Genomic DNA, 22,891 nt, shown 5'->3' with positions numbered 1-22,891 from the left:
TGCTGACAGCCTGGGAGCAGCCGGTGACATTTGGCAGGCGCAGTGAGGCTCAGCGTAGCCAAGCTGCTGCAGGGGCTGGGGATGCGGAAGAGGAGGGAGAGGAGGTGGTGGCAGCGTCTGGAAAGGCCGAGGCCTCCACCACGAGAGTGGCGGCGATGCGCATACCGAACCAGGGATGAGGGAGCCGCCCCGACGAGCCTCGCCGGGGCTCACGGGGCCCCCAGTTGCTCCATCCCCAAGATTTGCCAGGTCTGCCCGGATTTGACATCGGAAACAATGGTATCGAGGGGCTGGAGGCAAAGGCGCGAATGCGGGGGGGCAGGGGCAGGGGTGACGAAGGGAACTTCCGCTGCTCGTGTCTAGCTCCGCCGGCTCAGCGGCGGACTCCAGCGGCGGCACCCCCAGAGCCGCAGGTGTTGATTTGGGGCTCGGCTCCCACAGGCCTTCAGCCCACATCCTGCGGCGACCGCAGGCCTGGAACATCCAGCGCCGGGTTTTGTGATTCGCCTGCCTGTAGGGGCCGCTCCCGAACCTCAGCCCGAGGGCTGGACCCCAGGGGTCCCCGCCCTCCCCCGGTCTCCGGGTACAGCCTCTGGGGACTACTCCGCTGGGGCGAGCAGCCAAGCGGGGACGGCCCGAGCCCTTCTCCTCGGAGCCAGGGCGCTGTGCGCTCCCCGGGTCCCTCTCCCCTCCTGGGAACCCGCTCTGCCTTTCAGACCTGGCCACGGTGGCGCCTCGAGCGAGGCCTCTGCACCCAGCCATCGAATTAGCTAGCGACCCCTCACTCTCGCACACACCGCCCGGATCTTATGCTCAGCGAGGCAGTAATTTCAGTCTAGGGGTCTCCTGCGTTTGTTTGGACTCTACTGCTGGAATGTCCGCCCCACTTTGGGATGCCCGAGTTTTCCCGCCGCGGGGCCAAGTTCCCGGCGCCTAGGACCGCGCAGCGCGGACGCAGGAGGCCGGCACGTTTGCTGAGAGATTCACTGCGGTTCCAGCCCCGGGAGGGGGAGGGCCTGCCTCCTGGCGGGCGTGGCTGCACCCCGGCCCCAGCACCGCCCGGCCCCAGTTCCCGCCCAGGCCCTGGCCCTGGCCCCCGCTCCCCCCACTCTCCGAATTTGGCTGCGGGCAGCCCCGAGCCTTTCCCTCCCGCCCCACACCCAACCCCCCGCCTTCTCCGCAGCCGTCGCAAAAACCCGGAGTGGCGGAGCCACAGAGCGGACGGGCGCCGCCCCTCGCCGCCTCTCCGCACTGGCCCCGGGCCGCGCTGGGCATGCTCAGTCGGCAGGGCCGCCTCAGCTCTCGGAGTAGGAAGCTGGGGCGCTCGGGCAGCGAGGAGCCGGGCCAGGGGGAAGATGGAGCCCTTCACCGGTGGTGAGTGAGCAGACGGAGGGCGGGGGCCCGAGCTCTCGGCGACCCAGAGGATCAAGGGCAGTCGTAGCCCGAGGGGTCGACGTGCAGTCGCCCGGCCGCGGGTTTTCAGCGACGGTTTGGGGGCGGGGAGATGGGTCTGGGGGAGGCGGCTGGAGGCTGGGGGGCGGGGATCGGGCAGCGGCCGGCGCGGGGTTGGGGGCTGGCGTGAAGGTCGTCGGTGCTGCCAGCCCCAGCCCGAAGCACGGCGAGGGAGGGGGCGGCCCGCCCCGTTGCTCCGCTGCGCGGCCAGGTGGGCGAAAGGCAAAGTTTGGGCTGCTGTTCGCAGAGGAAGGGGCCGCGGGAAAGTTGGCAGCACGGGTTTGCCCCGAAGAAGGGTGGTGTCCGCCGTGGCCCCTGCGAAACCCAACTTCTGTGCGCACCGGGAGCTGTCTCCCTGCCCTTAAGCGAGTTGCCGGCGTGACTTTTCCTAATAGGACGGGTGGGGGTGGGGAGCCTGGCCGGTTAATTGAGTGGAAGGAAGGGAAACTTGGAGAAGACTTGAATTATAAAATTCATCCTGCCCAGTGCCCCGGAGGTGCCTGCCCGCATGGCCACCCTCCCGTCTGCTGCTGAGGCACTGCGCAGGGCGGCCAGGCTTCCGTTCCCAGGCTCCCGACAGCAGTTTGTCAGATGCTGGGTCGTTAATATCAAGGGTCCGTCAGCGCGACATCACAGTGTGACTTGAGGGGAGAGTCAGAGTAGGATTTGCAGGATGCCTTACAAACTGCCGCAGCCCTCCGCGGAAGGGAGAGAATAAATCCCACCCCAACTAAAAGGATGGCTTTTGTTTGGAGCAGAAGTGCCAGAGTCACAATGTCAGGGTGTTATGTCTAACCATTTTGCGACGTTGAGTATATGGATTCTATTTGGGGGTAGAAAGTAGGAAAACTGCCAGGAAGGGATAATTTACTCTTAAATTAGAGAATTCATTCTCTGCTTGACATGTGTTTTCCTGCGGTGGTTGATTACTTCAGGTAGATGGTTTGTCATATTAATAGAAGCCAAAGTCTACCCCTGTTTGGGTGGGTCATTTGTCACCCAAAAGACAGACATTGTTCACTGAATATCCCAACCATCATCCTGACTTTGTTGTATGTTGGGATTCATTCATGGGCCTGCAAACTACTTAATTGTCTTCTCCCTGTCCCTAATTTAGAATGCTTTATTCTACTGCCATCTTTCTGTCTGTACTGTTTAATCAGGTTTAACGATGACAGGTTTAACTTTAATTCTGAATCTTCTCATTCAGGTTCTATTTGTAATCATGAAGGCTCTAAGAAGAGCCTAGGAAAGTGACTAAAACAAGATATGAACAGAAAGGGACCTTAAAGATCATCTAAGTACTTTAGGGTAAAATATGTTTAATATAAATCATTTCAAATGATTATTTCAAGGCCTTTGTTCTAATTGAATGCTTGGAGCTTCCATCTTTGTAGGATTTTGAATGTGAACTTTCATTTAACGTAAAAAAATCCCCACAAGGCTGAGTCATCATTTGGTCAAGATCATTGCTAGCTGATTGGGTGAACCTGTGTCTACAGAACTAAAGTACATTTTCAAGTCTTAAAATTGGGGCCTTTTCTCCCCTCTTAGAACAGTCTCCCCTACATATGAATATTTACAAATTGCCACATTTGGGAAGGAAGTGGAAAAGTCTTAGAGAGAAGAACAAAAAAGAAGCAATCCTTCAACTTTCATGTGAAAAATTAGATTTCTGATCCTTTTCTCTCTATCTTCAGATTTTCAAAGTCTGTGTTGGAGATAGTTTGGCAATGCATCATTTTAGTTAATGTTTTAATCACTCCTTGGAGCCTTATCTAGCATTCTTTAACAAGGAGAATAGAAACTACAATGTCTAAAGTCAACATGAAATTAGCTTTTTAGGTTTAAGGTGGACTTTTTTTTATTTCAGAACTTTTGAAGGGTAGCTGTAGAATTTTATAGTGTCTTCAAACAGGACATCTTTATACTTAATCCTTTTGAGTACAAAGCATACGTTCATTTAATTCTTCTCCCATAGATCTGGGCGTTCTGATACAGAGTATTTCATTATCCATAGAATTTATGATTGCAGGAATTATTAAGCTTGGTATTAACTTTTGTTACAAATTCATGCTCTTTTAATAAAATTGTCACCACTTACACTTTCTCATAGATCCCAGTATATGGAAAGAATTGTGAGAGCTTAACAAAGACAGTTTTAGTAATTCAGGACAACATATCTTTCAGTTAAAATCTTGTCAATGGTTTCACCACCCTCTGATGTATAAATTTGTAAAGGAGGCAAATTTAGTTTCTGTTTTGTCATTCTGGCTTTCAGTACTCATCTATTCCAGTAGGGCTGTCTGTCCTTTCCCTGTTAAAACTTGCTGCTAGTATGGTTCATTTTTCTTGGTCCCTGCTCTCTGCCTGCTGCTGATGATCATGTGAATATCCTTTGTTAACCTGACCAGGTAAGACTGCTGGAACCCATTTAATATGCACATCTCCAGAAAAGACTTACAAAGAGGGACCTTAGTGCCAGGAATTCCCATTTGGCTCAGGAGATATTTCTGGTCTTGCCCTTGGGAGGAACTACTGACTCTTATGCCAAAAGCTGGATATCCTTTCTGACTTTGGATCTTTGGTGACTTTTTTTGTGGGGAGAGAGATGTGCTAGCCAGGCGTCTTCAAACTACGGCCCACGGGCCACATGTGGCCCACCGAGGACATTTATCCGGCCCGCCGGGTGCCGCTGCCTGTCCTGCTTAGCAGCTGACTCGTCCCGGGCCCGCAGTGCACATAGAAATTTGTTCATAGTTTTTTTTTTAAGCTATAGTCCGGCCCTCCACCGGTCTGAGGGACAGTGAACTGGCCCCCTGTTTAAAAAGTTTGAGGACCCCTGTCAGCTAGACCAATACTCAAAATAGTTTTAACAGTAACTATTATGTCCTGTTAGGCAGGTAGAGGTGAAACTATTAGGAAGTAGTGATTTATATTTTACCATAACAAAAGTGACGTGATAGGGCATGTAGTTACTTGATGGCTTTATTTGTCCTCATGTGCTTGTAGGGTTGGGGTATTTTAGGGTAACTTAAATTCTTGTTAAAGTAATATAAATGCCAGGATTCAACCTCAGAATCTGATGTGACTTCATTTTGAGGATGTTAGAAGTATTCACCAGAAGGGAGCAAATTCAGAATTTGGAGGCATATTGACAGAGAAGGACTTCTTAGCCTGCATGTGTCGCGCGCGCGCGCGTGCGTGCGTGTGTGTGTTTGTGTGTTTCCCCCTGTGCTTTCTAAGCCTGAAGGAAATCTAGAGGATAAAAAAGCATTGATATTTTGAAGCCCAGAACTGAAAACATAACTTAACAGTTTGTCATTTTTTTTTCATATGAACAAAGCCCCCAGAAATCACTGAAGTACTATAACCTGGTACATAATCAAACAGGGGGACTTTCCTGTCTTACAAAATTATTTTGTTGTTGTTTTTTAATTACAGTCCAATTGGAAGTATTTCTCAACTTCCAAAATAAGAAGTCTGTACAACAAGTTATATATTCATGGATTAGAAGGCAGTATAAAATTGTGATTTCATCTTTTCATGTTATAAATAAGAATTGTCTACAGTATACATTTAAAAACATTTTTAGCATCATCTATCAAAAATGTGAGCTTACCACATTTTGCTTATATATTTTTTTCTTTTGTTCTATGGTAAATTACCACATTGAGAGAAAACCCTTAAGAAATGGAAAATCTGAGTTTTTTCTCTCTGTGATGGAATATAAGTTAAATTATGTTTTTAATCCACCTGCCTTAAGTTTTTATTTTAGAAAAGGGAAATAGCTATTTAGGAATTGAATGTTAACATCATTTAATAGTCTAAGGTTGAGGTTGTAACAGCCTCCAAAAAAAAAAAAAAGAGTATCTTGAGACAAGATAAACAGCATAGGAGAAACCAAGATGGCAGCATAGGTAAGCACCTAAACTGCTGCCTCACACAACAATTTCAAAACTACAACTAAAAGACAGAACGGACACCATCCAGAACCACAGGAAACCTGGCTGAGTGAAAATTCTACAACTAGAAGGAAAGAGAAAAGCTCACAGAGAATTGGAGGTACGGCAAAGGGTCTTTGTGCGCACAGAGGGAAGGGCGGCTGAGAGCCTGGCTGACTTTCTCTGGCGGAAGGGGGAAGGAAGCCTCCGACCGCACTGAACCCCAGTTCTGAGTGCACTGAACCCCAGTCCCGGGCGAAACCCCATGGACCCAGGCTCATACAGGGGGGGGGTCTGGACTGTCAGGTAGAGAGAAAGGCACCCGGAGACTCACTCGGAGACCTGGGGGAGCCCCGGCAGGCAGGGTTCCGGAGGCGTGCGCGCCAGTGTGCACAAAGGCTGTGGAGGTTGCCACAGGCTTTCCCTAGCAGAAGGGAGTCGGAAGCTCCTGACTGCACTGAACCCCAGTTCCAGGTGAGCCCCTGGGGACCCGCACTCTTATGGGGGGGAATCTGGACTCTCGGGCAGAGATTTGGGAGCCGGGGAAGGCAGAGGTCTACAGGCGCGCGCATGCCAGTGCGCACAAAGGCTGCGGAGGTTGCCACAGGCTTTCCCTAGTGGAAGGGAGTCAGAAGCTCCTGACTGCACTGAGCCCCAGTTCTGACTGCACTGAACCCCAGTTCCAGGTGAGCCCCTGGGGACCCATGCTCTTGTGGGGGGAATCTGGACTCTTGGGCGGAGACTCGGGAGCCGGGGAAGGCAAAGGTCTGCAGGTGCGCACGCGCGCAAGGGCAAGGCTGACTGGAAGCCAAGACTGTCTGCTCTGCCCTGAGACTCCACCCCATCCAAGCTGAGCACAGAGGCTATTGCAATTTGGCAAGTCTAATCCTATAAGGCTGTCTCCAGCACCGAACTTCTCCCAGCGTAGAAACAGCTGATCCTTACAGCCAACTGGCCTGGAGGTCAATTCCTCCCAGTGATACCAACAACAATCAAGACTTAACTACAACAAGGCTGTACACACAGTCCACAAAGGGGTGCACCAAGAGTGTCCACCTCAGGTTAAATGGGGAGGCCGACCCACTGGGCCATATAGGAAACCTAGCACACAAATCTACCCTACCAACTCAGGGAAGCAGTGAAAATGCGGCGTCAAAGAAACAGATCACAAACGAAAGAAATGGAGGAAAACAAATGACTGGATATAGAATTCAAAACCACGGTTATAATACTTTTCAAGAATACCCTAGAAAAGGCCGATAAATATAACGAGACCCTCGAAGATATAAAAAAGGACCAACTAGAAATTAAACATACACTGACTGAAATAAAAAATATTATACAGAGACCCAACAACAGACTAAAGGAACACAAGAATCAAGTCAAAGAATTGAAATACAAAAAAGCAAAAACACTCAACCGAGAAAGCAAAAAGAAAAAAAAATCCAAAAAGTTGAAGATAGTGTAAGAAGACTCTGGGACAACTTTAAGCGTACCAACATCAGAATTATGGGGGTGCCAGAAGAAGAGAGAGAGCAAGATACTGAAAACCTATTTGAAGAAATAATGACCGAAAATTTCTCCCACCTGTTGAAAGAAATAGACTTACAAGTCCAGGAAGCCCACAGAACCCCAAACAAAAGGAATTCAAAGAGGACCACACTAAGACACATCATAATTAAAATGCCAAGAGCAAAAGACAAAGAATATTAAAAGCAGCAAGAGAAAAACAGTTAGTTACCTACAAGGGAGCACCCATACGAATGTCAGCTGATTTCTCAACAGAAACTATGCTGGCCAGATGGGAGTGGCAAGAAATTTTCAAAGTGATGAATAGCAAGAACCTACAACCAAGATTATTCTACCCAGCAAAGCTATCATTCAGAATTGAAGGGCAGATAAAGAGCTTCACAGATAAGAAAAAGCTAAAGGAGTTCATCACCACCAAACCAGTATTATATGAAATGCTGAAAGGTATTCTTAAAGAAGAGGAAGAAGAAAAAAGTAAAGATAAAAATTATGAACAACAAATACATATCTATCAACAAGTGAACCTAAAAATCAAGTGAATTAAAAACCTGAGGAACAGAATAATCTGGTGAATATAATAGAATCAGGGGCATAGAAAGGGAGTGGACTGATAATTCTCAGGGAGAAAGGGGTATGGGGGGGTGTTCAGGAAGAGACTGGACAAAAATCATACACCCATGGATGAGGACAGTGGGGGGCAGGTAAGGGCAGAAGGTGGGGTGGGAACCGGGTGGAGGGGAGCTATGGGGGGGAAAAAGGAGAAACAATTGTAATAATCTGAATAAAGATTTATTTAAAAAACAAACAAACAAAAAAAACAAGATAAACAGCATATTTTAGATGCAATTAAAACCAGTGATTATCATTTATCTATAGATGATCCTTGAGAACTCAGCCTGAAAGCTATATAACCAGAAAGATTGTTTATGAGGAAATTATCATATAGAAAATAAGCAAGGGGTGATTTCCTTCTCAGAATTCAGTCAGATACCATTTTTCGAATGCTCATTACAAGTAGATTTTCTGTTAGGCACAGTTATAAAAACCCCACAAACCTGTCAACAGATAATGCAAACCTAAATGAGAGAAAAGAAATGGAAGAATCTAATTTTGTTTTCATGCTAATATAAAAATATAGAATTAAAGAAGCAATAAAACTTCAAGAAAGTTTTCTAATTATGAAATAAATGTACAGGGTTGTCTTTATAACCTGTTCATATAACATCTGTCACCAATAATTTCACATTTCTACTGTGAATACTCCTGTTAGAAAACAGTAGCATGTTGACCCTTCCCATGAAAGTGTTAGGAAATCCCAGAAGTTGGGATGGAGCTAGGTTTGACCCCTGGTTCGTGGTAGTTGACATGAGGACGGACGGAAGTGCAACCATGTTCTGTAAGTTTGTTACCCAATGTCTTGAAAACTGCAGGAGGTGGAGGTGACAAGAATACTACTAAGCCTTTCCATAATACTAGTGGAACAACTAGAAAAAGTCTTTTTTTTTGCATTTGAATCCATAGATATGCAATACATAATACAGATAAATGATAATTTGAGTGTTCACAGAAAGCAGGATTGGGAATGGAGGGAAATTTAGGAGCCCTTTTGATGGTACAGTTCCTTGTCTATCTAGTGGCCTTTGTAGAGAAGGCTGCCCATTGTCCTAGTGTTTCTGTACAGTGAATGTGACAATAAGAGTTCCCCTGTCAGTGGAAGAGTGGTCAGGATTCCCCTGTAACATGATTTATTATTGTAATTCATTTGTGATTGTCCTGGGAGTTCCTTTAGGACTTTGGCTGGGAAGATCTTTTGGGGAAAATTGGGACTTAAAAGAATTAATGATGAAGATGAAAGAAATGTTGAGATTGAAGGTAAAGGAGGAAACTGATAGGCAGAGATTTTCAAAATGGCCATACTTTGAACCTTGCAAATCTTTGGTTCAGAAATGAGCCTGTTTTGGGGAACATGGCACTGTTGTGTGAGGTTGAAAGACAGATTCAGAGTTGGAAGGGGGCAGTAGGTGGATCTGGTCAGACAAAAGAAATTGAGGGGTGAAAGAGATAAATGAGTTAAGATTGGCATTAGGAGGCCGTAGAAGGAAATAGAAAATATTTGCCATGAGTTTAAACATACAATGTACTTCTCTTTTTCATAGTCAGAAAATTTCTAGTCACTTATAAGGTAGGACTGTTCACTTTCATAAAAGTTTTAGATTTCAAGAAAAAAAAAATTTAGAGGACTGTAGAGCCACTGGCCTTGTGGGACCTTCCTAATAGCAGTCATAGTTCTTTATTGCCTGGTTTTACTTCACTTTGCTATACTGATGCTTATGGTTGAACAATGAGCCAATTAACTTTTTAAAATTCCAACCTCAGCATCTAAAGCAGTCCATTTGCAAAGTAAAGAAAATTCAGGCTCCCAAGGGAGTTCGAAAACAATGGAGAATCAAGTTCAACTGTAGAAGATCCTTTGAAGTTCTTTTCCTTTTAGAGTATTTTTCTTAATGAAGGTCTTCCTGGTCATTCCTTCCATGTATTTAAGAATGCAGTCACCAAAACATAACTCAAGCCACTTGTCAGGATTTATGTAGGTTGGGGGACCGGGTGGTCCAAAGTCTTCTCCAGTCCCCCAGTGCTTTTGAGGGAGAATGGAATGAAGGGATTAAAAGACTTCCTGATGTTTCTGTGAGGAGAGCTTCATAAGCTGTGAGAACAGGAAAATGGGAAGTGCAGTGAGAGAACTGGTATCTCTGTGGTTGAGTGTGCTCCTTTTCTTCCTGGATCGGACAGCGATGATGACCAGGACTATGTGGCAATGTTTCCCAGACAGCTCCTTTTGGTGTGATAGAGGAAGTTCTGGTGGGCAAGGAGGCCTTGGGCCATAGTATTTCTCACAGCTAAAACTTATTTTTATAAGATTTAAAACAGTTGTTAGAATATTCATTAACTCAACAGCATTGTATCATCTCAAGATTCTCTTTAGAGGAAAAATGCATGGAGATTAGTGGGAGTGATTGAGTAGAGTAAATGTTTTAAAAGATCTTTCTTTAAGTTGGTTTTGGTCGTGTGATTTGAAAATAGAAAGTAGTATAATACTTGTCTAGTTTCTTCTTCTCCTATAATTGTTGAAAGGGCCTCAATGGTTAAGTAAGGGACGCTGCTGTGGACCTTGGGGCTTGGTGGGAGAAACTAGTGTGTCTTAGGTTTATCAAGATTATGTCCATGAGTTTGGGATGGTTCCCCCTTATATGTATTAGCAGTAGTTTTTCTGCTTTCAAAACTAAATTCTAAGTTCCTAACCCTTTGGGCCACTGGCATTGTCCTTGGCAGTATCTAGATTGGGTGGCTAGATTAAGAAAACAACTCACAGCATAGGGTATTGGGTGTTAAGGGGAATAAGAAATGCATTGCCCTTTAAAACAGCAGCCTCACTGCCATCTGCATCAATCCAGGCTAGTGAGGTTTGGTAACTTTCCAGTTGGAGGAAGTACACAGAGAAATGATTTGAATGTAGAAAAGAGGGTCTAGTCCAGGGGTAGGCAAACTTTTTGACTCGAGGGCCACAATGGGTTCTTAAACTGGACCGGAGGGCCGGAACAAAAGCATGGATGGAGTGTTTGTGTAAACTAATATAAATTCAAAGTAAAGGAGTGGAGGGGAGAGCAAGAGAACCAGATAGAACAGCCGGATCCGGCCCATGGGCCGTAGTTTGCCCAAGGCTGGTAGTCTGACGTGGGGTTTAGATAATAAATATAGTGTGTTGAGTTAGATAGAAATAAGTACACATTCACTAAAGTGTAGCTACCCTTGTTCAGTTTGAGTGCAGTTATTTGTTGCAGTTGGGTGCATAGTTCTGTTTTAATTAATTGTCAATTTGGAAAATACCATAGAGAGAAAGACTTGAAGAAATCATGCATAGAAACTTTTCTTGACAGATAATTGAATGACTGTGGTGATTGGTAGAAAAAAAAATGTGGTTACAGTCTCAGACTTTTGGATAATCATCACTATTTTTTTAAAAAAATAGGTTAATGATAAACTGACCCTTAATAAGTTGTAAATTCATGGCAAAATTTTTGCTATAGTGATTTAACACTATCATGTATTTGTGTTTTATCAGTCTGATGAGGTCAAGTCTAACAAATACATTCACCAATTAAAGTACTTTCTAACTCATAAGCATTCTGTATACATTGAAGGGTTCTTATAAATGTCTTTCAATGATATACATTCTCTACTAAATCACTTATAGGTATTCATTAAGCCTAAGGCCATTTTCATTTTAAATAAGGGATTGTGGTAGATTGAGATTATTTTGAAACTATATCCAAATAGTGGAGGGAATTAAAAATAAACTTAACTAGCTCTTTAAAAAGTATTTGCCTGAGAGATTAATGAGCATAAATATTTAGGCATCATTGACAATTTCAATTGCTTTTTATAGCTGAATCTTTCTAGGTGGTACCATCAGGATTGTCAAGGACTATGGAACCTATGTTACAAAGATTTTAAAAAATATTATAAACAAGTTTGATATAAACATTAGGGTTTTATAATTCAGCCTAGGAAAGGCAAAGAAAATGGAAAATTAAGCTCAAATTATTTTATTTTGCCCATGAGGCTATTGGCTAACTTTTAAGTAAAAAAAAAAAAGCATATCTGATCATTTTCATAATGATGAATAAAAGGATAAAGGAAGCAAATGCTCTCAGTATTCTTTACTGTTTGGCTGTATTCTTTAGTCCATGGAATATTATGTTCCACTTGTTACCTTGATGCTTTTTAAGTATCCTCTAGCCAGAAATTTAACTAGAATATTTTTTTCTGTGGAATCTATAATGGTTTTGAATGCTGACTATAGAAATAAATGGTTGTTATTAGAACTTTGTACATTGTTGTAAATTTTATCCTTCTTTTGGTTCTAAATTAATTCGACTGTGGATAACAACCAGAGAAAAGAAATACAGAAATATGTATTTATTGGAATGTATTTATTGGAATATATTATACAAAATTTTTTTTGAAAAGGAATGCTTTGGGCTCAGTTCTGTTTTGTTGAAACCAGGTAGTACTGGGGTTTAAGTCTATTTAATTCTGTTTTTTCTTCTTTTCCCCATGTTTGTTTTTAGTTTCTTCCTTTTTAAACCATGCTAATAGCTTTTCTTTAGCTCTTATTTTTATCACCACAGCTAAAATTAGTTTTCATGTCTCCTTGCTCTATTTTTCTGTTGGGGAATCAGGAATAGGGGGGTCAGAGAAAAAGCATAGAGTGAATAGTTTAATACAAATTCTTCTTGCATACCATTTTAAACTGCCTCAATTAACAAATATTTTTTATTTGTTTTTGACATGTCCCTACTTACCTCTTTTTAAAAAGATAATAGTTTTTAAAAAGATCCCGCCTTCAAATAAGTACATTAAAATATACGTTAACTGTATGCTAATTTATACCAAGCTTTGTTCTTAAAGCTGGAGTGAAAATGTGAATGCAGCATGGTCTCTGTTTTTGAGGAGCTTATAGTCCAGCAGAATTAATTTTTTTAAAGGTATACGGACATACAAAATAGTGCATTCTCTTAGAAAATGGCCTGGCTTCAAGAAGCACAGGTCCCATCTTCTACCACTTTCCTTAACACTTGTTTTTGTACTTGTTTTTTCATTTTGTACATCTGTCATGATGACCTATCTACCTATCTTTCTATCTGTCTATCTCATTTTGTAAGACTACTGCATAGTGTAGCGTAATAGAAAAGAGCCGTTCAGATGGCAGCATTCAGATCCTGGCTCCTCACAAACTAGCTCTGTGATAGTTAATTAAGGATATTAACAAGATGTTTTACTATATTTAGTTTAAAAACTAAAATGTGCACAGAAACTCAAACTCTTCATGTTATTAGCTGAGGTCAAAGATACATGGTGGTTTGACATTCCAGCCATAGTGAGATTTTCAAAATTGGAGAACAAATGGTATTTCTTGTATCTTGTTTACTAAAGGCTTGAAGCTAGTATAGAAGGATTCTTTCCATTTCATATTTATTAACAATTATCATGCATTTGTAACACTTTCAGGTGAGTGTTGTGTAAGAGTAGAGGAACTATTCATTTCTATATTCAATTTGATTCTGGCTTGGATATGTTTTTCTGGTTCTTTAAGCAAATGTAATATGCAACACCTCATTATTCATGCAAGTAGAACTTGTTTCAGTCTTAGATTAGGTATTAAATACATTTTGTCTATTAGGTGGGGTTGAAGTAGTTAGGAATTTAATACAAAAAGAGGTAGTGTTAACATGAAGATATAGCATAAGGTTACTTCATTAACTGGTAACAAGGCCTGTATTTCATAGGCACCAGGGATGCAAACAAACATGTCTGTGTTTAAATTCATACCTATTTTGCTATGTTTTCTCACAGTAAGCTTAATAAGTAGCCAGTTTTACTAGTGAATTTGTATTTCTGCTAGTGACTGTGACAACCTTATTTTATTATTATTATTTTTGCAGAAGGATTGTAACTTGGCAGCAGCTTTTGGCTCTGAGAATCTGTTATGAATCATGGCAGTTTGCCTGCTTACCTCCACCCTGCCAGGAGTCTCCAGAACTGTTTCTTTTTTTCCCCCGCTCAAAGATAATACTTCCAACTTCTAAAACATATCAGCAGTGATTTTGACCAAATAGCCAGCTGAAGAATGTAAGGAAAAATCATTCAAGTGGCTCTATGGAAGGGTTGCATGGGAACAGAGTAAAGGCATTTCTCATCTTGGGCCTCATTTGTTCCTGGGAAACTTCAGGGTTAAGAAGATAGTGTTTTTCCACAAGAGTAAATTATTGGATCCCATATTTCTGCTCAGAGCTGCCCAAAGAAACATAAATGGTATGTTATGAAAGCGGAAGTACCAGTTGTTTAGGACGCCATTTTTTCTAAATGGTTAAAACCACATTTTGAGTTCTGTATAAAGACTGTATACACTTATTAGCTAAAAACCATCAATTACACCAAATAAAAATACAATTCTCTCGTATTTGTTTACTACTAGAGTTGCCACCTAACATAGTGTCCCACACATATTAGATGTTTAATAAATATTATCTGAGGCTAATATTACTTCAGATAACTCTGAAACAAATATTTAAATAACAATTTTATTTGTTTTCTTTTAAGTTAGAGGTTTTTCTCCCCCCCAACACCCCTTGCCCCCAAGTAAAGTTGAATTTCAGTGCTCTTTTCCTTTTTCTATAAATTTCTCAATAGCAACAGCGTAAATTTAAATCACTTTTTTGGGGCAATATTCTTATCAGTGTTCATTCAGCTTCTCTTTTTACTGAAATGCAATTTGAGTGTTTGCTGTATTTCAGACACAGCAAGTGCTTAGCACGGGAAAGATAGTGCTGCATAAGAAGTGGCCTTAGTGTGTGAAGGGAAGAAGATGATGGTTAATAGGAGGGAATCTCTTACTCTGAAGCATTTTCAAAATCAAAATTAAAGAATTGCTTAACATTTCCCTCCTTTCTTCATAGCTAGAGAGCTGCTGTGCAGTTGAGTCTAAAATGGTGCTGTTAAATCAATTTCTCTCCGGCAGTGCTGTAGGGCCTTCTGCTAACCTGCTATTGGGGAACTTTTGCCCTTCATTAATTAGCCAAAAACAATTCCCAAGCCAATTAGATTCAACTTGTAAAAGGAATTTCCTAATATCCCACAATTGATAAGGCATAAACTGGTCATACATAAGCATTTGTGTGGCCTTATGGAAAGAGTAAAGGAGGTGACCCTACATCATTGCTGTCAATTAGGCAAAGCCATTGAGAGGCAAGATTCTCTATTAGTTGATATAACAGAATAACTAGTGGTATGAATTAGTTACAATATGAGCTGGAATGTGAAAGCACGAAACTAACCAAGAGGGAAAATGTAGATGTTTCTGTTCTAATGTTAATCAAAGGATAAAAATTAAATGACATTTGGAGAAGAACAAAACCAATACAACTCCTTAGTGGCCATGTAACGTAAATTATGGTGTGTAAACTGTAAAGATATTAATTCAATATTTTCCCCCTTAAACAAGCAAAAGAAAAAAAAAAACAACCTTCATTTCCCCCTCCTCTCACTCAGTATATTTATGAAGTACTTATATGGAAACAGAATATAGGCAGTGTACTAGTGAACTCGGGCTGTCATAATATTAACAGACTGAGTTGGGTAGCTTAAACGACAGTAATTTTATTTCCTTACAGTTGTGGTTTGGAGGTTAGGTGTTCAAGATCAAGGTGCTGGGCATGATTGGTTTCTGATGGCTCTCTTCCTGGCTTGCAGATGTCCACCTTCTTGCTCTGTCCTCGCATGCCTTTCCCCTGCGCTTGCAGAGAGAGCTGTGGTGTCTCAGATCCCTCTTGTAAGAACATCAGTCCTATCGACCTCACCCTTATAACCTCATTTAACTGTAATTATGTCTTTAAAGGCACCTATCTCCAAATAGAGTCACACTGGGGGCTAGTGCTTCAACATAAGAATTTTTGGAGGGGGTGGGGCAGGCGGGCTCAGTGCAATCCTTAACATGCAGCTTTCTTTATGGATGATTTCTTTACCTTAAGGTAAAGCTTATGTTTTTTCATAGGAACAAATTATTGGAGTCTACATTCCTGCCCAAGGATGCTCAAAGGAGCATATATTGCTAATTTAAGTTCAATGATTTATTTTTGGACTCAGAAATCCAGGATGATCCCAAACCCCTGTCCCTTCCTGCCTTACTAGAGAGTGATTTAGACTTTCTATATTTATTTTCCTTACTTTATGTATTTATATACTTTTTCAAACAATATACTGAAACTCCCATTCTTGAATCAAGATATCTGGAGAGTTTGGGGATTTTTTTCTTTATATTTGAAGGCAAAATTATGCTTCTCAAACTTTTTGGTCTCAGAATGCCTTTTATACTCTTAAAATTATTGTGGACCCCTAAAAGTTTTTGTTTATATGAGCTCTATTTCTAGATCTTGGCTGTGTTAGAAGTTAACACTGAAACAACTTTTAGAATATTAGTTTATTACATAACAATAAAAATCTTTTACATGTTAACATAAATAATATTTTAATGAAAAATAATTTTTCCAAAACAAAACACTTAGTGAAAGCATTGTTTTATATTGTTGCAAATCTCTTCAATGTCTGGCCTAATAAAAGACAACTAGATTTTCAGATTTGCTTCTGCATTCATTCAGTCTGTTATATCACATGTCATGTACCTATGGAAAACTGCACTGTATACTCATGAGAGAATGAAAATGAAAACGTCAAATAACCTCTAATTATGAAAATAGTTTTGACCTTGAAGACCCTCTGAAAGAGTATGCCATAGCCATACCACATCTTGAGAACTGTTTAAACATTTAATCTTCCTTTTACAGGGACTGGAGAGGAATACCTTAGGAATCCTCAGCAGGTAGAAAGTGGAGCTGTTGGAATTGGGCAGCAGGTTTCTTAAGATAGATCTAGGTCACAGGAGAAGGAAATGTTCTAGCCAGGCAGATCTGACAAACCACATATCAGGTGCCTTAGTTAGATGAGGATTCTACAGTTATTTATTTCAGCCCTGCATAGTTTTAAACTAGAGAGGACACAAAGTTTTAGAAAATGATTTAATTACCTTAAAAAAAAGAAGTGAGTTTTATCTATTTTATGTTTAAACCTGAAGAGTGTTCAACCTGCTGCCCCTCTTTCTCAAACCCCCTTCCTCCAATATTCACATAATATGGATACATCATTTAACTTCTTAGCCCTTTAGTGATTTCTTATTTTAATTATTATTTTAATGAATTCAAGGCCTACATGGTTAAATTCAATTTTTTTTTTTACAACTTGTTCTGATCTATGGAGTCCAGAATGATATAAAACCCTCTGTCCCATATCTGTACTGCCTGCCATAGAGTGATTTAAATCTTCAAGAGAACTAGAATCAACCCTCTTTTTTTTTTTCTAGTGCCATGAATCTACTTAAAACTGTCTTCCCCTTGAAAAACGTCTATAGCCCCTTGTTCATAGCAGCATTATTTATAACTAGAGGCCCGGTGCATGAAATTTGTGCATGGAGGGGGGGGTCTCCCCTCAGCCCAGCCTGCACCCTCTCCAGTCTGGGACCCCTTGGGGGATGTCTGACTGCTGCAATTGGACATCCCTCTCACAATCCTGGACTATTGGCTCCTAATCGCTCACCTGCCTGCCTGCCTGGTCACTCCTAAAGGCCCCCCCACCTGCCAGCCTGATCGCCCCTAACTGCCCCCTCTGTTGGCCTGGTCACCCCTAACTGACCCCTGCTGCCGGCCAGGTCATCCCCAACTGCCCCCTCCGTGATGGCCTGGTTGCTCCTAACTGTTCCCTCTGCCGGCCTGGTCACCCCTTACTGCCCCCTCTGCCAGCCTGGTCGCCCCCAACTGCCCCCATCTGCCAGCCTGATCGCCCCTAACTGCCCCCCCTGCCAGCCTGGTCGCCCCACACAGCCTACTTGTTCAGTCGTTTGGTCTTTCCTCACTAACCCCCCTGCCAGCCTGGTCGCCCCACACAGCCTGCTGCTCAGTCATTTGGTTGTCCCTCACTAACCCCCCTGCTCGCCTAGTTGTAGGCAGCCATCTTGTGAGGGCATGAGGATCAATTTGCATATTACGTCTTTATTATATAGGACTAGAGGCCCGGTACACGAAATTTGTGCATGGGTAGGGACCCTAAGCCTGTTTATATTGGCCGACAATCAGGGCCAATCGGGGCCTTCTGGCTGTCGGCCGGGGCCTCCCTTCCCTAGATGCTGGCTGCCTGCTGGGGCCTCCCTTCCCCGGCTGGGGCCTTCCTTCATTCCGTTCCGCCCCCTGGTGATCAGCGCATTTCATAGCAAGTGATTGAACTCCCGGTCTTCCAGTTGAACTCCCGAGGGGACACTTTGTATATTAGCCATATATATATATATATAAAGCCAAGACATGGAAACAACCTAAGTGTCAATGTTGCAACAACATGAATGGACCTTGGAGTCATTATGCTTAGTGAAATAAGTCAGAGAAAGGCAAATACTGTATTTGTCTTGCACTTGGAATCTAAAAAGAAAATAACACTGAAACCCCAAAAACATACCAAACACTTAGATAAAGAGAACAGATTTGTGGTTATCAGAGGCAGGGTGTGGGAAGAGGGGCAATTGGAGGAAGGTGGTCAAAAGGTACAAACTTTCAGTTGCAAGATAAGTAAGTACTAGGGATGAAATGTACAACATGATGACTTTAGTTAATACTGCTGTATGATATGTAGTAAAGTTGTTTTAGAGTAGATTCTAAAGTTCTCATCACAAGGAACTTTTTTTTTCTTTTTACTTTTATCTGTGTGAGATGATGGATGTTAACTAAACCTATTGTGGTAATCATTTTATCAAACCATAATGCTATATACCTTAAACTTATACAGTGATGTAGGTCAGTTATAAGTTCAGCCAACCGAACTAATGTTCTATAAAAGTAGGTCACATACCCAACGATCCTAATTCATACATTTAAAGTACTTTGAAATACTAACATTATAAAGAATTAGCTCTTTACTCAGTTGGTGTTCATAGTAAGTGTCAGGAATATTTTTAAACAGAAGACCATTTATGGTTCCTTTGTGTGAGTGAACAAAAAGTAATTATGGAACAAAGGCCTAGAGTCTGGCATGTGAATGTACAGTAATTGTTCAAATGAATAAGCCTCTCAAATTGGCCTTTGTCTAATTAAAATCAGAGTGTTGCATATTCCTGATTCTTGTGTTACATTTTTAAAGTCAAAGCAAAACCAACAAAAAAACACTACAATTTATCCCTGCCTCTGTCCCTAGGCAACCATTGACCTGCTTTCTGTCACTATAGATTAGTTTATATTTTCTAGAGTTTTATATAAGTGGAATTATATAGATTTTATATAAGTAGAATAATATACTATCTTTTTGGCCTGGTGTTTTTTGATCAGCATAATAATTTTGAGATTTGTCCACCAGGATCGGGCCTAAACAGGCAGTCAGGCATTCCTCGAGGGGTCCCAGATTGGAGAGGGTGCAGGCTGGGCTGAGGGACACATACACCCCCACCCCAGTGCACAAATTTCGTGCACCGGGCCTTTAGTCTATATATATATAAAAGGCTAAGCGACCATCCGACCAGTAGCTGTGATGCGCAGTGACCACCGGGGGCAGATGCTCCAACCAATAGCTATGACACGCACTGACCACCAGGGGGCAGACTCTCAACACAGGAGCTGCCGAGCTACGGTGACTTGGCAGCAGTGGTTCTCGGGTGACACACCCGGAACCAGAGAGGAGGGAGCCCAATTCCGGGGTGCGTCACCTGAGAACCGCCCTCTCGCAATCTGGGACCCCTTGGGGGATGTCGGAGAGCTGGTTTCAGCCTGATCCCTGCACTCCAAGTCGAGGGACCCCCACCTGTTGGAGAGACCCCGCTCACTCCGCAGATGACCTTCAAGCCGTGGCGACCAGCCAGGAAGGGACCGAGGGAGGTTGGCTCCAGAGTGTGTCCGGCCTGACTCGCCCAGTCCCGCCCCACTGGCCACCTTCTAATTCATTTCCTTTCAATGTGCATGAATGTGTGCACTGGGGCACTAGTATATATATATATATAAATATATAAACATATAAACACATGAACATATATATATATATACACACACATATATATGAACATAAACCAAAGATGTTGCTCTATGAACTTCTGGCCTATGTAATTTTCTGTTAAGAAATCCATGGTACTTTGAATAGTTTTACCTATATGTAATAGGTTGTTTTTTTCTAGCTGGTTTCAGAGTTTTTTTTTACTTTTCGTTTTCAGCAGTTTAATTTTTTGTGTCTTGGTTTGGTTTTCTTTGGGCTTATTCTTTTGTTGGGTTCACTGAACTTCTTGAATCTGTAAATTTGTATCTTTTACTATATTTACAAAGTTTTAGACCATTGTGTTTTTTTCATATAATTTTTCTGCCCCAATATTATTTTACATGTACGTTAGTCTTTTTTATAATTGCCCTATAGGTCCCTGGGGCACTATTCATTTTTTCTCATTCTTTTTTTTCTCCCTGTTATTCAATTTGAATAATTTCTATTTATCTTTAAGAAATTACTACTCTATGATATGTGAATCATAATTAAAATTGAACATCAGTTGAACTTAGAAATCTCCTGAAAAATAGCTGTAGTAAACAGCTGCAGTGAAACTTGTTTTTAATGAAACACTGGTTCAATGAATAAATCTAAACTAAAACTGAAAAAAAAAAATCTCATGCATTATGATTTGCTGTAAATTTTAAGTTGTTAGTTGAAATGCATTTAAGCAAATTGGCCAAATCCTGGGGTATAGGGTGCCATTTCCTATATTAGTACTCTTATCAGCCAAGACACTGAGTTCTGTGTCCCAGCAAGTAGCAGTATAGTTACTATTTTTCAATAATAACCATACGTTGAAACTATTCTTTGTAAGGAGATGGGAAAGTAATAAAATTTGTTAGAAATATTTGCATCAAAAACATTTTAAAAATTAGCAAATAAATTTTATCATTCAGCCAGAAAACTCTAATATTAATAATTATACAGATTCTCTCATCCTAAGTGTGACATTTTACTATACCAGGATTTAGCTAGTACTTACTATAGGATAAAAAAAGGAGATAGCAGATATTTTTTTTCTCAAAAAATCAGCTATCGCACAACATGAGAAATTTCTTTAAAAATGATAATTTTTCAATCATATCTGGTCTCTGTTTTGTCTGAGATCAGGATGGAACCATGTTGCTTAGCACTGAACTGTCAGTTTGTCTGTTCCTTGCAATGATTTTTATTCTTCTCTTTGGTCTTAAAGAATAGAGTAATAACTTGTAACATAGATTTTCAGTTGACGAGCGCTTGGACAATGCTAGGATATTCTGCTATCTGAAGAGGACTCATTTAAAAAAAAATTGTCTACCATGGTGCAAGAATAAATGACTTCTCTGAGGTTACTTAACAATTTCCTGTAAGTCTGAGAAAGTAGTTGTTTTCAAAATCACCGAACTGAATTTGGGGAGAACTAAACTTAGCTGAGTGATTCTGTGGGTAAAACCCACTCATTGTTCCATTTCCATCTTCCTGTAGAGAAGTTAAAATTTTTAAAAATCTCCTTGGTTCCAGTCACTTTTACTAACCAGCTGGATAACTTTAGACCAAAGTTAATTGTTTTACCTGTAAAATATAAAGGTGTTTAGAGCAGTGGTTTTCAACCTTCCTAATGCCACGACCCTTTAATACAGTTCCTCATGTTGTGGTGACCCCCAACCATAAAATTATTTTCGTTGCTACTTCATAACTGTAATTTTGCTACTGTTATGAATCGTAATGTAAATTATCTGTGTTTTCCGATGGTCTTAGGCTCTACAGCAGCGGTTCTCAACCTGTGGGTCGTTCTCAACCTGTGGGTCGTTCTCAACCTGTGGTACCCAACCAGTAGGATCGCTGCTGTAGAGCCTAAGACCATCGGAAAACACAGATATTTACATTACGATTCATTAACAGTAGGAAAAAATACAGTTATGAAGTAGCAACGAAAATAATTTTATGGTTGTCTCAATTCAGTGAGAGAGGTACTGTTATTATCTCCATTTTACAAGAGCAAACTGAACTTAGAAAGGTGAAATAATTTGCTCAGAGTTACACAGGAAATGGCAGAGAATATATCTGGTTCCAGAGACATTCTTAACTACTCTGCTGTGCTTAGCCCATTATTAGCACATGCTGAAGCCCTCAGTGAGCCTTGGTTTTTATCATCACTTTCATTGGTGGTGGTATTGAAATGGTAATGGTGATGATGAACTTTGGTTTTACTTTTCCCAATGTCTAACCTGGTCCCCTTCTAGGACCTCAGGCAGAGATCATCCTCACACCCACTGATGGAGGGAGGTAGAAAGTATGAAGTCATGTACATCAAGGCCCTTGAGCTTTGGAGGAAAAGCCTACAGCTGCACACAGTTTTTCTTTGAAGAATGCAAAATGTGTTCCATTCTCTCCTTATGTGTTTGAGTTGAAGTCCAAAATAACCGTGAGACCCTGCATGTGTTTTAAAGATGCAACAGAATCATAGAACTGGTATCTATAGCATATATCAATTTTGTCTTAGGGCAGTGGTCGGCAAACTGCGGCTCTGTTGACTAATGAGTTTGCCGACCACTGTCTTAGGGGATAAATTAGCCTATAAGAATAGTAGACACACCAAAATATTAAAGGTATATTGTATGGATGATGGATAAATCAGTCATCTATTACTGCATAATAAATCACAAAACATAATGATTTAAAACAAGTATAATTTTATTTGCCCATGCTTTTGTAGGTCAATAATTTGAATTGGGCTCAGCTAGATGTTTCTTCCACTGATTTTGTCTGAGGTCACTTGTAACAGCCATCATCTGGCAGGTTAACTTGGAGTTAGAAGATTTAAGATAGCTTTGCTTACCTATTGGGCAGTTGGCGCTGATTGCTGGCTGGGCTTGTCTTTCCTTGTGGTTCCTCATCCACAAGGAGGCTAGCTCAGATTTCTTCTCATATGACTCTCAGGTCAGCAAAAGAGAAATAGTCAAAGCTATAAGGCCTCTGAGCCTAGGACTGGCAATATTACATAGTCACGTCTGCTGCATTCTACTGATTAAAGTAAATTACCAGGCCAATACAAGGAGTGGAGATAATAGACTCCACGTCTTAATAGGAGAGCACATGGGAGATTAATTAGCAAATTCTATCCTGGTATCCAGGTTTTCTGATTTTATTGACCAGGACCATTTCTAAGACATGCCAACATTTCATAATTTTTCATTAATTTATTAACTTTACATCTTGAACAGATTAAAACATGATCTGTACATGTTTGAGTGTGTTTTCCTATTATTTTACATTAAAAAGAAAATTTAATAAAAAAATCCAACATA

At 41.3% G+C, this 22,891-nt stretch overlaps 1 protein-coding gene across 1 annotated transcript in view; it reads left to right on the top strand.

The window, feature by feature from the left end:
• Nucleotides 1-1,256: 1,256 nt before the first annotated feature.
• The window catches only part of LNPEP (leucyl and cystinyl aminopeptidase), an 89,565-nt gene continuing 67,930 nt past the window's right edge, over nt 1,257-22,891 (top strand). Inside the window, 1 exon segment of the mRNA XM_080678497.1 lies at nt 1,257-1,374. Within this exon segment, the coding sequence (XP_080534623.1) occupies nt 1,356-1,374 (19 nt within the window). The 5' untranslated portion in view covers nt 1,257-1,355.

This window comes from Plecotus auritus (genome assembly GCF_963455305.1).
Source record: "Plecotus auritus genome assembly, chromosome: 7".
Classification (NCBI taxonomy): domain Eukaryota; kingdom Metazoa; phylum Chordata; class Mammalia; order Chiroptera; family Vespertilionidae; genus Plecotus; species Plecotus auritus.
This window is presented reverse-complemented; position numbering and strand designations above follow the sequence as displayed.